This window comes from Malaclemys terrapin, chromosome 5 (genome assembly GCF_027887155.1).
Source record: "Malaclemys terrapin pileata isolate rMalTer1 chromosome 5, rMalTer1.hap1, whole genome shotgun sequence".
NCBI lineage: Eukaryota > Metazoa > Chordata > Testudines > Emydidae > Malaclemys > Malaclemys terrapin.
In genome coordinates, this window is record NC_071509.1 from 125,281,356 (window position 1) to 125,297,256 (window position 15,901).

Consider the following 15,901-nt stretch of genomic DNA (forward strand, 5'->3'; position numbering starts at 1 on the left):
CGCTAGGCCTGCTAGCCTTTCAAAGCCAATACATCTAAGACAAAGCAGCTGGATTCTATTCCCTCCTGTGCATCAGCAACTGAACTGGTTACTAAATTCCAGTCAGCTGCATCTGTGCAAACCCACACTGGCTTGCACAAGTGCCATTGAGGGTATAATTTAGGCCTGCAGATTTTTTTTATTCTTGTTTATGACCTTTATTCCAGGCTTAACTTTCAGAGCCCAGGTTGAATTTTGCAGAACAATTGAACATAACTGTTTTGGAAATCACGGAGAGATAATAAGCAAGGAGCCCTCCCATGCCATTTTTTCAGAGTCACAATTCAAAGTAAAACTGCACTTTTAAACAGATTTAAAAAAAGAACTTTTCCTTTCACTTTTAACAGAGGGAGAGAATTCAAATGGTAGAGACAAGCAGAAGGCTCAAGGACACACTCTGATGACAGTGACAGTGGGGAATATGAAATTATTGCCACCCTCCGGAATGACAACACGGGTATCTCTTTAGACAGTTGGTTTTCATGCTGGCCCATCTGATCCCACTCTCAAACAATGAGCTAGGACATTCTCTTCAGATAATGAGGCAAACCTGCTGAGATTAGTAACTGTGATAATGAAAAATGGCTTCCCTCCCATCTTCAGAGTGAGTGCCATGCAAAATGATATCTTCCCTCCCCCCACACCAGCTGTATCAGTAGTGCTGTTTGCCAAGTACCTAAGGGACTTCTAGTTTTTAATTTTAAACAAGGGGAACTAAGAAAGGTGCTGTTAACAGGCTTTGACTCTCCTGCTGGTGCTGCTGACTCATGCATTGAGCAGCAGGTTTCACAGTCAGTAACTTGCTTTGAGGAAAGTAACTTAAGCCTCATCACTTGGCTTGTTTTGAAATATAACATTTCCAAAAGTTCTTTTGGTGCTTTGTTTATTTCTTGTGTGTGTTACTGCTGGAACAATAAAAATATGAATAACTGTACTTTACACTTATATAGGCCCTTCCATCTGAAGATCTCAGATGCTTTTCAAAGTGAGGTATTTATTATCCCCATTTTACATACAGAAAATAGTAACACAGAGAGGTTATTTGACTAGCCCAAAGTCACATACAGTGAGTCAGTCAGAGGCCATGTCTACATATTGAAATTGCACTAATGCAACTAAATTCATTTCTAAATTGATTTAATTAAATTGGTGCAAGTCCCTTGAGTTTACAGCCTGTTCTACACACAGTTTTTGTACCAGTATATCTGTTTCAGTGGAAGTGGTGAGGGGTGATCTTTTTTCTTTCTTTTTTTTTTTTTTTAACTGAAAGTTATAAAGGTGCCTTATACCTTAATAACTGATTCCCTTTCCCCACGGGAATAGCAATACTGATCTAAACATCCTTTATACTGATATAATCCACTAGGGGGTTGTACTGGTCTAGTTAACTTTTGTGGGTAGAAAAGACGTTTGACTGCCTTATATCCATTGAGATTAATTAAATTTCAATATCAGTCATTCTTAAACCGATTTACAGGGTTGCACAGATTTAACTAAATAGATTTAGAAACTGATTTAATTAAATTAGTGCAATTTGTAAGTGTAGCTATCCCCCAAAAGTCAGAAATAGAAACCAAGAATCCTGACTCCCTTTCTCCTGCTCTGACCTCCAGGAAGCAGATTCATGCCAAAGGCAATAAGTAAGTGACACCAAGATGTAATTAAGTGGACAAAATTTCTGGACGTATGGTACCCTGGCAACAGCCTGTCTTTGTGGGAAGGTAGCAGAATTAATAAACAGTGAGATGATTTCTCTTCATGTGGCAAAAAGTCCCTTAAAATAATTTATCTGCAGAGGAGAAGAAAAGCCCACTTCATGCAAAAGATACTTTGGCTTTTTTTTTTAAGAGATGGGATATATGGGGAATGGAAAAATTTATCACTCTGAAAGGTAATTATGCAAAAAGTTATGACACTGACTCCCTGGAGTCCTTTTTCAAAATTTCCAGAGATGTCCATAGTAGCCAACCTAGCATCTCCTAATTTTTGGCCTACACTAATCATTACTGGGATGTGGACTTATATACTACTACATCATGTTACATCCTTTGTCCCTCAAGATTAGACTACTGCGATCTACATGGAGCTATGGTTTAAGTCCATCTGGAAACTACAGCTGATGCAAAATTCAGCAGCCCACTTGCTAAGTAGATTTCTCTTTGCAAGCACATTAACTTATTCTCTATTGTTAAATATTAATAATAATAATAATTATTATTATTATTTATTTGCATTGCAGTACCACCTGGGAGCCATGGGCCAGGACCCCATTGTGCCAGTCACTGTACAAACAAAAAGAGAGTCCCTGCCCTAACATATGTTGTATGAACTACACTAGCTGCCTATTGGTTCAGGATTGATTCTGAGCTGTAGATTTTTATCTATGCAACTCTAAAACTACTTGAGACATTACCTATCTAGGAGACGGCCTCTCTCCCCATGGTATAAAACAAATAAGGATGCTGGGAGGACCTTTGGAACTTTCTTCACTCTGATCCATAATAGAATGTGTAACCTCCAGGGAATATTGCAAGGCCCATCTTTTCTCCCTTCCCCGCAGGGAGTTGGGTGAAGCTAGGGAGTGGTTGGGGGAGCGCTCCTTGGTGATTTTGTTAATGGGTCTTATTAAATATTTGTTATATTTATGCTGCTACCAGGATAATTCTGTCTGCAGGTAATTACTAGGGTCCATTTTTTTTTAGATGTATTTTAAGAGTTCTCATGGTCACCCAGAGCTTATGATGGGCACTTTTAATTTGTATAGCACAAACTTGAATAAATAAAGTATCCAAGATCTACCTGTTCACTTTAATGCACTCTATCTGAATCTATCATTAGCCATCTTTAAACTGCAGATGCTCTGTACTTTACCTTGCACACAAGGCTTCAGATGTAACCAATGGTCATAAAATTATGCAGTTCTTTCAAAAATCCAGCCACACTATCTGTCTCCAATGCCCTCATGTGGCAGTGAACTCAACAGGTGGATTTATATGTTGATGTAACAGTATTTCCTTTACTGGACTCCAAAGTTACTGCCCTTTAATCTCATCAAGGGTGGAGAAGAGAAACACGACCATTTAATCACTGCTATTTCTTTCTCTGCTTTGACACAGGAATGCAGAATTGTAAATGGAATAGTAATATGTCATTACTGATAGGTCAATACATTCTGAATCATGAAGCTGTGATGGACATATTTTCAAACCAAGGTACTTAAACACAACAACCAAAGTCCAAATATGGTCACTCAAATCAGCACTTAAGTAATACAAAATGGGGATGTAGGTACATAATTTCAAATGTGGGTGTCTAAAGGCAGGATTTGATATTCTCTTAAGGCACCCACCTATGAAAATTGATTCCAGTCTTTGAATACTACTCAGTAAAGCATGTATTATGTGGTTTCTTCTAGGAATGCATATAGTAGAGTAGGCTATTGCCCAGCATAAAGGTTGCTTTCAGCTTTCATTCAAATCTCCTTTTCCAGTGACTCTCAATTTTGGGGGGGCTGAAATTTTCTGCACTTGGTCTCAGCCCAGAAAATTCTTTTGAAAAGTTTGAGCAAATTCAGATTCAGAATCAGTGTCTTTTCTTTGACTTCAGTGGCATCTGAATCAGGCCCTTGGGGTTTTTTGGTGTGTGGAGTTGTTGTTTGAGTGACACATATTTACCCTTATTTTAAAGATGCTTCAGTTAAGGATCCCCGGCTACTTCCAAGCTCAGCAAGCTCAACAGCAGTATCTTCCTTCCTTACTTTAAAGTGACTTTGTCAACCAAAATTATCAGCGCCAATTTATATTTCATAAAATCTTTAACCAATAGGAATGTTTCCATACACATTTTTAAAAAAACTCCAATGGAAAGAGCTCTCAAAACACTATAAGCACAACCCTGCAGTATTTGCAATCCCACTGCTGTAGCATTGAACTACACTAATGCCATTTCTGTCCCATACTCCAATCTAAACCTTCATTGACCATGGCGAGTGTGTTAGTTAATGCAAACTTGAGGTGACAGATCAAGTGTAGTGCTCAAAGCTGAAGGTGCCCTGACAGCGTTAACTCAGCCACACTGCACATGTGCATGCATGTCTACTTCCCTGGTTAACTATAAATGGTAATACAGTATAGTACTGTTTGTTATTAATGGATACAATTAAATGTACAAATTGGTTGAATTAATATTGATGTAGCAGCATTAACACTTGGAATTTCCTTCCTTTAAGTGCTGCATGTATAACACAAGCGCACCCAGTCAACACAATTCTCTGCTGGTGTAATGCCAGCGACTCTTATACCAATGGAGGATTGGATCCATGATCTCATTCTTCCTCTAAAATGGAGACTGTGAATTGCATGGTCATGCAAGCAACTTACTAAAGGAAGATGCGGGTATTTTCTTTTCTTTTTCAGATGTTGTATTCTATTTTCTATTATGGTAAAGCAGAAAAGTAAAATATTCTCCTAACATCAGTAATGAATCTGCAATTATATATACAACTTAAAATATGCTATTTAAAAAAATTCTTAGAAACTTAAACGCTACTACATCAAGCTTTAACCTTTCTCTATGAAATCAAAGGTGTGATGAGAGCTGTAATATACCTACATAGAAACAAACAGTTGCTTTGTTTTCTCAGTTTTTCTTTTTGGCTTTTATCTGTTTGCTTTCGTAGAAAGGGTACTGAATGAATGCTTTAGAAAAGGGATTGGTGTCCCTGCTATAAATCAGCTGGAAAGCCATGGTTAAGGTTGCACATTCATTAATGTTTGACACTAAAACACATCCTGTATTAAGAAATAAAATACAGGAGCGATAAACTCTCAGGGTTAGGGATCCTGCAGTGCAAAGCTGCACTGTCCTAGCAAGGTCCCCTTGAGGCTTTATGAAGTACAGCCATTGTAGGGTCCTACAGCCGGTGTGGCACCTTGCAACTGTCTGCAAAGCGTGCTCCTTTCCTCATGCACTGAGGCGGGGAAGAAGAGGGGCCATGGCACACCTGCATCTAAGGTTGTTCAAAAAATGGTATGATGTTAAGCTGTATTTGAAAAATGGTCTGAGACCAAGTAATTAAAGACTGTGGGCCACTTCTTTGGGCGTGCCAGGACTCCGCTGAGTACACTTCAGAGGGATGTTGGACAAAAGTGGATTTTTGTCCTCTTGAATCTGGGGGGGCAATCTGGCTGCAATGGCTCTTTTAGGCCCTCTGACCATTATGCCAGTTAGAGCTAGTGTAATCCAGCTATGCTCCTTTGCAGTCCAGCACACACCCATCATTTCCCCTTCACCAGAGTGGGGAGAAACCAGGAGGGAGTGTTGTATACCAGCACAGAGATTCTCCTACATTATGAGACTCCTCAGCGTCCCCATTGAGGGCTTGTCTCAATGTCCTCTGTAACACTAGAGTGACCATAGAGACATTAGTGGAGACAAACATCTGGCTCTGCACATGCACAAGAGGGCAGAGTTAAGGGTATGAGCGCATCCTTAAAAGAAATAATATATTCTGACTTCGAGTGTTCTCTTAATGCTCTCCTGACATAGATTTCCTATGGAATAAATAATACCTATAGTAAGAATAATCTGCAGCTTCTCTTACAATAGCAGTTCATAAACTTTTCCCTTCCCTGCTGCTTCCCAGCAGCAATAGCACATAAACGGATGATGTGATCTCCAGAAGGTCATCATATATTTTTGTGGTGAAAAAAGTCTCTAGAGTTCCTAAAAGCCAACCATAAGAAATATGTCCAGTCTCTTTCTATTACTAAGACACTTGCTGTTATATAGAAAGCCTTTTATGTCTGCACTAATGATGTCAAAGGTCAGATGTGACATCAGACATCCTAGAGATAATTCACCATGATTTATCTTCCTTCTGAAGGTCTAATTATTGACAAGTTTTGGGGTGAGACAACAGCATGGGGTTTGAGGTTTCATGAATCTCTCTTACTACTTACTCATTTGTTGACTCTGGCTTTTACTGAGAGTCTTTCTCTCCTTGGTGGTGAAGGGAAGATTGTGATATTCCATAGTTAAGGCTGCAACTATGTTTTCATTATAAATTAGATTTCTGACCCTTCATTAAAATCCTTAGAAAGGTCCTTTCTCAGTTTAAGATCACACATCACATGTGTGTGGTGGAAGGGAAGAATAACTTTTTGCTAAAATGTGCTGTGAATTAGCCCAGGCAATTCTGACATTTAGGAGATTAATAGATAAGTGGTTTGCCCTTTTGGCTAATTCTTATCACATATTTTGGGGGTCGTGTCCCAAAATCCGAAAGGCCTAGACACTTTAAATTTGGTTTGCAGAGCACAGACACACAAGCCTAGGATTGCATTCATATTAAACTGACAATTCTTGGAGTTTGCTTTGCTTTGCCACTGTAGTGTGGTCAGGAGCTGAAGTGGTGAAGGGGAGTGTCCAAGTAGAGATGAGTGGCAGATGGCTTGGCGAAAGAAATGAAATTTGAAGAGGGATTTGAAAGAGGAGAATGAGATGCTAACCCTGCTGGAGAAGAGGCTCTTCCTGGCACAGGAGGAGAATATTCAGGCAGCTGTTTGGCAACATGCACCAGACTAAACAGCTCTATAAACTAAAGACCAGCATAATTCTTTTATTCTAGTTTTCTTACTTCTTACTCCAAGAGCACCAATGACTTCAGAATTAGTGGATCAACTGTTTATTTGAGATTTCTTAAATACTCAACTACAAATTGCTTCCTCCATTACAAGAGTTCACTGAGTTATGTACCTTCCGTCTTGCTGCTGCAGTTTAACTTTGGGTTGAGCATGGGGCTGGGAATCAAGAGATTGGAATGACTCTGACACTGACTCACTGTTTGACCCATGGCAAGTCATATAACCTCTCTGTGCCTTGCTAAGGCAAGTGACGTGGGAATAGTGATACTTACCCATCTCTGTAAGGGGCTTTGAAATCTATGGCTGAACTAAGCACTATGTATTATCCTTATGTTATTATTAGGGCTCTACCAAATTCACAGCCATGAAAAATGTGTCACGGACCATGAAATCTGGTCTCCCCCTGTGAAATCTGGTCTTTTGTGTTCTTTTACCCTATACTATACAGATTTCATGGGGAAGACCAGCATTTCTCAAATTGGGGGTCCTGACCCAAAAGGCAAGGTTATTTTAGGGGAATTGTGGTATTACCATCCTTTCTTCTGCGATGCCTTCAATGCTGGGCAGCTGGAGAGTGGTGGCTGCTGACTGAGGGCCCAGTTCTGCAGGCAGCAGCACACAAGTAAGGATGGCAATACCATACTATACCATGCCATCCTTACTTCTGCACTGCTGCTGGCAGTGACTCTGCCTTCAGAGCCGGGATCCCAGCCAACAGCTGCCGCTCTCCAGCTGCCCAGTTCTGAAGGCAGCGCCGCTGCCAGCAGAAGCGCCGAAGTAAGGGTAGTAGAGTCAGGACTCCTACAATTCAACACCCTGAAATTTCAGGTTTCAGAGTAGCAGCCGTGTTAGTCTGTATCCGCAAAAAGAACAGGAGTACTTGTGGCACCTTAGAGACTAACAAATTTATTAGAGCATAAGCTTTCGTGGACTACAGCCCACTTCTACGAAAGCTTTTGTGGACTACAGCCCACTTCTACGAAAGCTTATGCTCTAATAAATTTGTTAGTCTCTAAGGTGCCACAAGTACTCCTGTTCTTTTTTCCTGAAATTTCAGATTCAAATAGCTGAAATCATGAAATTTATTATTTTTAAAATCCTATGACCATGAAATTGACCAAAATGGACCGTGAACTTGGTAGGCCCTGGTTATTCTGTTTCTCTATCTGGGTCTGCATCAACAAGACATCTATTATCAGTTTACATGTCTTTCTCTTCATCTAAGTGGAGAAGATCTTTTATTATTATATATTATCATTATTAGGTAGGGGGTATGAGAGAAAAATAAAGGAGAAAAGAAGAGAAGAGATAGGGAATTTACAATAATTAAAGATATATAGGAAGAATGTTTGGGGTTTCTTTTATATATGCATGCTTCTATGCTTAATATAAGTTGACATTTTCAATGCAGTCCAAAGGCTTTAGAAAAAATATCTTCTCTTAAAATTAATGGAGTGGTATAGTGCTCTAGTAGATGAGGCACTGGATTGGGAATCAGGAGTCCTGGGTCCTATCCCCAGCTCTGCCATTGGCCTCCTGTGGGACCTTGGGCAAATCACTTCACCTCTCTGTCTCCCCTTTTGTCTATTTAGATCACAAGCTGTTTGAGCCAGGGATTGTTCCTCAGTACATGTTTGTACAGCGCCTAGCACAGAGGAACCATGTTCTGAATTGGGGCCTTTTTGCATGAATGTAATACAAACAATAGTAAGAAGATGTGTCCAAACTCATTAGAGTGCTTTGAAAATCTCACCCATTGTTTATTAGCAGGTTAAACAAACAGAATTGTAGATCTGGATGAATTTTATATCAAATAACAAATGCTACAGAAATCCTCCCCCCAGGAATGGATTGGAAGAAAAGATGAGAAGATCCTTTAAATTAAAGCAGCTCTTCCTGAAAGAGCTCAGCAAGGCTGGCCAGGTGGATACATTAGTATGCAGAGAGACTGAACATATTAAAAGTTGTTTCTCAACCCACATGCTTTTAATAAAGGATTTCCTTTCATTCTTTTACACACACACTAGCTTCTGTTGTGATCTCCCTTGAGACAACTTTGCTTCCCTCCTTGATTCTGAAAAACATTCCTTTACTCTTTGCACATGGAACTGCTCAGAAGTTCTCTAGGTTCTCATCAGGTTACTCTGTGCTACAATTCTTCACAGCACCCCTCCTTTTAAAACAAACCAAAAAGGGAAACAAATGCTTATTTCATCAGAAGATTCTGGTGTATTACATTGAACAAGCAGCACATGTGCAGAATATGTATGTTCCAGCAAGAAACTGCTGCGACAGAAAGCACAGCAGACATTAATACTAGGTTAACCTTTCTTCCTTCTCAAGAAGCAACTTATGTAATAGATGCCTGGCAGGAAAATGAGGACAAATGTGAAGTGTTAACCTTCTAATACATAAAGATGACAAATTATATACTCTTCTGAGACTGACATTACTATTATTAAAACAATGAATAATATGGAATATTTTGAATGTCAATAGAGCCTTGCAGGCAAATATCTCATTGTGATATTTAACCTAATCTCTGTGCTTCAAATAGGATATGCTGCAAATATGATGGTAAATAATTTAACTACTGTGGGTGGTGCCAGTTTTTATTACACACACAGTATACGATGTTGCTGAGGGCTTATTAATGCTATTACAATAAATTATTAAATTATTGTAAAGACTCCTGCTAGGTGATACAGTATATTTGGAGGTTTACAGTAGTAACAGTTGTCCTAAATTTTCACTGCAGTTACTTTTCTTTTTCAATCTGCCCCCTGTCTCTCTGCAGGCATGCTAGTTTAATGCTTATTCATTCTTTCATGTTAAGGGAAAAATACTAGCTACTGAATAGGAGTATGTGTGTACACTAGCAAGACCATTAGTCTGAATAAATGTGACAGCAGAGTTGCACCAGAAACACCATGGTTAGCGGTAAGCAGAAACTACAGCTTTGGGTGTAAAATACTGTAATTACAAGGGATGGGGAAGGCTCCACACTTTTCATCCCCACACAGAAATCGATAGCGGTACAGACTGCTGCTCTGTGTTGGAGTTGGGGCAGTCTGATGAAAGAGCTTATTGATTTGCCCAAGTGATGTTAGTGTAGTGAATAATAGACTGGAAGAGAAAGGGCTTGTAAATTAGACTGATTCAATCCAATATTTCCTGGGATATCTCTTTTATATATTTTTTTACAAGTGAGTTTCTGTCAAAGCAATGGGTTAGTTGCTCCTGCTACAAGAAGCTATTTAATAATTCTCAGACCTCCACATTACTATATTTAATTGATAACCTATCAGTTTTTGATGAAGACTGATTCTGGGAAGGAAGGGAGAAACTGCTCTAATGGGTAGAATCTGCATAGCATGCAATTAAGCAGCCACCAAGTAGAAATCAGAAAAGGATCCAAGCACACAGAGGGCTTGATCTTGGGTTCCTTGGCTCTTATCCATGTGCCCACAAGGGAAAACTGCTGGAAGTTCTTTGAAAGTGTGTGATCTGGATTTAAAGGCCTCCGAGTTATGAAAAAATCTAATTCCAACTCAATCCAGATGAAAACCTAATAATCCGTAATGAATTTCAGTGTGTTTCAGGAATGAAAAGGGTCCTGTGTTCCTCCCTAGCTCAGCACACAGATGCACTATGAGTTCATCTGGAGGAACCCAACCCTATACAGAAGTAAAAATAAAAGTGTTCTGAATGGATTTACATAAATTGAGAGAGAGAAAGAATCGCAGGCACAGAGCTAATGTATGGCAAATCAATCTATTCAGCAGTGATGGATCATGGAGCAGGATTGTAAGTTTTACAGGTATAAGAACCCCATATGTATAAAGACATTACCATTAAACTCCAACACTGAGGGACAATCTCAACCTCTGGAGCTAAGGAGATCAATATGCAACTGTATATTTTTCATTTCCTCCTACCCTCCATATACATATAAAAATGCGGAGTGGGATTCACATTAGCATCACCCTCCCTCCTTTTGAAGATCTGTGCTTTACTCCCAGCAGTCACTTTCACAAATAAAATGCAATATACCATCTACATAAAAATGGGATCCCTACAGGGCTTTTATTCTGCAGCAGCATTATGAATTTGTTTTCATGAGATTTCTGCTTAAATGACTCTGCTTATGCATATACCCAAAGATGACACACACCTGTCTAAATATAATCTGGCAATAAAGAGCTCTTTAGAGTGGAGGTGGTTTCTTTTCTTGCTAATTTACCATAATGGCTCCTTCACACCACTGAAGTGAAGGATACATTAGCTTCCCGCTACAAACCCATATTTTCAGGGTGTAATATAACTTTACTTTAGTATGACTTCTTTTTACTTTTAGAGAAAAGTTCAGCTTCTCTTTTCCCTCCCCCACAAAAATAAAAAAGGACAAATTACAGCTGGTTTCGTGCAGCTGTCACTAAAGCATCAAAACTCAAATGAAGGATGTGGCCATGTGGATGAGTAAGTTTTTGGTTAAACGAAAACTGAAGGAAAAATCATGTTTTGAGATTGGATAGCTCAGGGTTTCGATACAGATTCTTCTATGTCTAGGTCATGTGTTCAAATCTAGCCCTATTTGGTAGTGACTGAAAATCACTGCATACTAGCTAATGGCATTTCTGTGGCCTATTTGAACATACAACTGTGAACATACAACCACTATACAGATACAACTGCAGCCCCTTGAGTGATGGAGAGCTGCAGCCAGGTGGAGAATCAGAAAGCAGTATATAGTAAAGTGCAGAGGAGCGGAAGAAGGCAAATTTTGGCAAAGGCCATTGGAACCAACCACTGTTCTTATTAAAAGTTCAGTGGATCTTTAATGAACCAGCAGTGCAGACAGGACCTCCATTTTTAATGTATCATCTGGTTCAGTTCCACACACACACACACACACACACACACACAAAAAAACCAACATAAGCCTTGACAATAATTGGGAACCTCTTGGTAGTCATAGTGGAGTGGCCAACACCAGGATGGTCCTGAAGACTTAACTCTCCTCTGAGTTTTAGAGGCTGAGATACATTGGAGGGTCAGTGTGTTGAAACTTGCGCTCTTGCCGATGCTGTATCTGTTCTGCGAACAGACAGCTTCAGTCTTCGGCGCTATCAGTCTGGCTCTAAATTCACTTAAATATAAAAAGGAACAAAGTAATGTACCTAGATCCAATTTTGTGTGTGCAAATGAACAGTGCCAAAGACCTATGGTTGGCTTTACCAGGTTGATTTTTTGAAGATGTTGGTTTTGAACTATAAAAGCTCTATCAGTCCCGAGACCCATCTATCCGTGAGACTCTCTCTCCCTGTGACCATCAGAGACATTGGGCTGGAGCCTCATTGGTATCAGAGAGAGACGTCAACAGGCAGGTCACGAAGCCTTTTCAACTCGATTCTCCCTATGGTCCGAAAGAGCCCGAGTTTGTTAACCTTCAGGGAGAGCTGCAACATCCATCTTAACTTCCTGGCCCATAAGAAGATGGGCCTAGCAATAATGATGATATGGGACGCCGGTGGGGCTGTATGGGGAGGTCAATTCATTTTGTTCTATTTACATTCCTGGGAGTTTGTTTGATCCGGGGTAACAAATGTGTCATTTGGTTAATAAGTTGGATTTTTTAAAAGACTAGTCCAGGGCACCCAGAGCATTGGATGGGTGCTTGTTTATGGCAGAGCTGTAAATATCCAAATGAATAACTAAACAACAGGCTCTCTCTTCAAGTGATGCTATACTGGATATAGAATCCTAAATCTACACTTCGCAAAGGGGCAAATCCTGCCTCCTCTTGTGTGAGTGGGAAAGGCCCTGGATGCAGAGAGACTGATGCACTCCTACTGCACACCTTTATGACATAGACCCTCAGCTTCCACATTGCTGCATATAAGGGTGAGGAGTGGTAGCTTTAGAGAGCTCTAGATCCACCGTATATGGATCCACTACCAGTTTCCCCCGAAAGAGAGGGGGTACAAGAGTTGCAGAGACTACTGCATCCCTGCGGACTAAAAGGGAAGAATACTTTGCCCAAACCTCAGAGGAGATACCCTGCAGCAAGTCTGTTTACATGATCTTGGCACAGGAAACAGTATTTTCCCATAAAGGAGTTCATTTATTCTGCAGGTGTCTCTAGCTAGTGTGTAATTATATTTACTGTAGACTAGATTACCCCGACATCTGCGTGGGTGCACAGTTGGGGAAGAACAATGGAAGGAGCCTTCTTCCCTCCCCCAAGCACTCTACAAGTGGGCTAAGGACAATCTAAGTCCTTGCATTTGGGAGAGGTCAGAGGCCTGGCCCCCTGGGGGTGCAAAATTACCCCAAAGGAAGCCGTAAGAGGACATGGCTGTGGAGAATTGGGAAATATATGTGTTTTTTTTTTAGGTACATGATGCATTATAATGTTTATAGTGGGCTACTTGATACGGAGTTAGATCAGAAGGGGTTGTTAGAGGGACCAAGCAGGAAAGGCAAAACAATGACACAGATAAAAGTCCTTGAGGAAAATGTTAACTGGATAATACCCCCACCAGGCTCCAATCAAGCTAGAATGGTTTACTCTTCCCAAGGCTAAATCTAGGATCAAAAAAGGGTACTAAACATTACAGGACCCTAGGCCTAGGAAAGAGCGGGGGATTGATTTTGTTGAGAAAGGCTGCTCAGTGAATGCCAAAGAGCACCAACAGGGATGCAAGCTGACACCCAGACTATCAGTGAGTCGGGTCTGCAGCTAGCAGGCTGTAGCTTAGCCCCCAAGAGAACAGAGGATACCAAGGCTAAGTCATATCTACCTAGGGCCTTCAGGGGAATGCCAAGCATAGGTAAGACATTGCGCCTACTGGTCTCTCTGTTGTTTTAAATCCATTTCTTTCAGTGCTGTGAACCTTTTGGCAAAAAAATCATCCTTTGTCCTGAAAAAGCTGCTTCTGTATGACTGCATAATATTACTGTCCACCAACTCCTGAAGGGAAGTCTTGTAGGTGCTATGCCCAACAAATCTGCGAGGTGTCAAATTTGGCAACCAGATGGGCATAACCTAGCACAACCACTCAGACAGTGGAAGGAACACAAGGTCCCACCCCAAAGAGAAGTAGAGTACAGGCCTGTCACTTGAAAGTGGTGCACTTGGGGGACTGGAAAAGGATCTCAGAAAAGGCACAGACCATTACAATGGTCATGGCTCCACCTTCATTCTCCACCACTACACAAAACTGGCACAGAATGCTGAGAGGACTACGCTGCCATTTATTCCAGGGAGTTTACAGAGGATTTGCCTCAGCCACACAATTCCTCCCTAAGCTTGCTGTAGGTGGTGAAGCTTTGCACCCAGTTCAGACAATGCCTAGATGGCACAATTTTGCAGCACCACATGTGGGTTATTTTGGTCATTTTATGCCATTTCACTTAAATGTAGCTTTCTTCCTTATGTTGTTATGGTGCAGAGTATTTCATTTAGATACTCTCCAGCTTCTGCTTATAGGAGATTTTTATGGCAGGAGAACATTCAAGCTTTAATTTGTTTTTTAAATGGCTATATATTTTCCAAACTCCAAAGTCAATACAACAGATTAATATACTTCCACTTACTCTGCATACACAGCCCATCTGTGCAGTTCTTGGACTGCAGAACGAGACCCTCACAATCTTTCCCGCCATTCTTCGGTGCTGGCGCTGTGCATTCCCTCCTGCGCCAATGGGTACACTCTGTTCCACAGGTAGACCACTTACTCCATGCTGTCCATCTACCATCCACTGTGACAAAAAAGCGACATGACTTAGGAAGGTCAGAAAGAGAGAGATGCAAATATAGATAGAAGCAGAGAAAATGGTTGATTTTAAAAGATCTTTGTGAATTTAGCCCTTTTGAAAGGTGCCAGACTGATAGAACTAAGGACCGAAATCTTTACAGCATCAATCATAGAAATACAAGCTTCCTCACACAGCCCTGCTAAGTTGCCTCAAGCTAGCCCTAGAAGGACCAACTGTAAGGGGAATGAGGTAGTTCAGTCTCCATGGTCTTAGATATACATGTTTGGATTGCCAGCAAGGGTAATAATTAGTGCTAACTATAGTGGTGATTTTTGTGATTTTGACATCTCTTCAGTCCACTTGGGCCACCAAGTGCCCATTAGAAACGTACGTCTTTCAGTTAATACTTGTATGGGTTGGATCCCAACAGCTTATCGAGATGTTTAAGGCTTTCTGTCCCAGTAACAAGAACTGAGCCACTGTGTCACATAAAGAACTGACTTCAGGAAAAGAGTCAGTCAGCAGTTGTCTTGTGGAATTTATAGCTTTGATAGAAGTACTAATTCTGGATTGAAATTTGTCCCCGAGTACTTGTTCCTTCTCTCTTCTCCTCTCTTTTTTGAAATGGAAACAAAAAGAGGTTTCTCCATGGCTAAATTGTTTAAGAAGAAAAAAACCTGAAAGCCCAGAAATTTATGCTTTTTGGCACTTATGTACAACAAAGGATTAAATTTGGCAAGAAATTATTCAGTGTTATGAAATCATCACTTTTCATATTCAGAGAAATGACTAAAGCCACTGAAATATTTCATTTGAAAAAGGGGCTACTAGGCATAATCAGCAAAACTGTCAAGAATACGTACTCTGCACATGCAGTTTATTACCTGTGCTACAATCTGTATTTATAAGCTAGTTGGTCATGTATTTAAAGGGACATTGTGAAGATAAAAATCATGGCCAAGATTTTAAAATAACGGGTGCCTGAAGGTAGGCTCCCACATCCACAATTAGGTACCAACATTAATGGACTAAAATGGGATTTTGACAAGTGCTCAATATTAATCTGACCCTGCTCCCACTGAAGTCAATACAATAATGCCCATTGATTTCAATGGGAGAAGAGTTAGGCCAATGCTGGGGCCCAAAAGTGCTGACTTTAATAGCTGGATCTACTAAATATTCGGACTAAAGAGGCTCAGCTCAGTGCCCAGAATTTGAAATGACCTTCCATTTCTCTGAGTTTCACCCATCACTAAGAGCCAGATTTTGATGCTCCTTACCTGTGCTAAGTAGTACCTTATTTAAACAGTAGTGCCATTGATTTCAATGCATAGGAAAGTGCTACTCAACACGAGTGAGGGATAGCAGAGTTGGTCTCTCTAAAAGCCACCCAGAGCCCTTAAGCAGTGTTGAATTAAATGATAAAGTATACATTTCATGTTTTAATTTTCTGGCTT

At 40.4% G+C, this 15,901-nt stretch overlaps 1 protein-coding gene across 2 annotated transcripts in view; it reads right to left on the bottom strand.

Moving 5' to 3' along the window:
* Positions 1 to 15,901, bottom strand: part of UNC5C (unc-5 netrin receptor C) — a 368,853-nt gene that overhangs the window by 55,912 nt on the left and 297,040 nt on the right. For both annotated transcript variants that reach the window (XM_054030966.1, XM_054030965.1), the window contains exon 7: positions 14,283 to 14,447. In XM_054030966.1, coding sequence (XP_053886941.1) covers positions 14,283 to 14,447 — 165 coding nt within the window. The remainder of the gene's footprint in view (positions 1 to 14,282; positions 14,448 to 15,901) is intronic.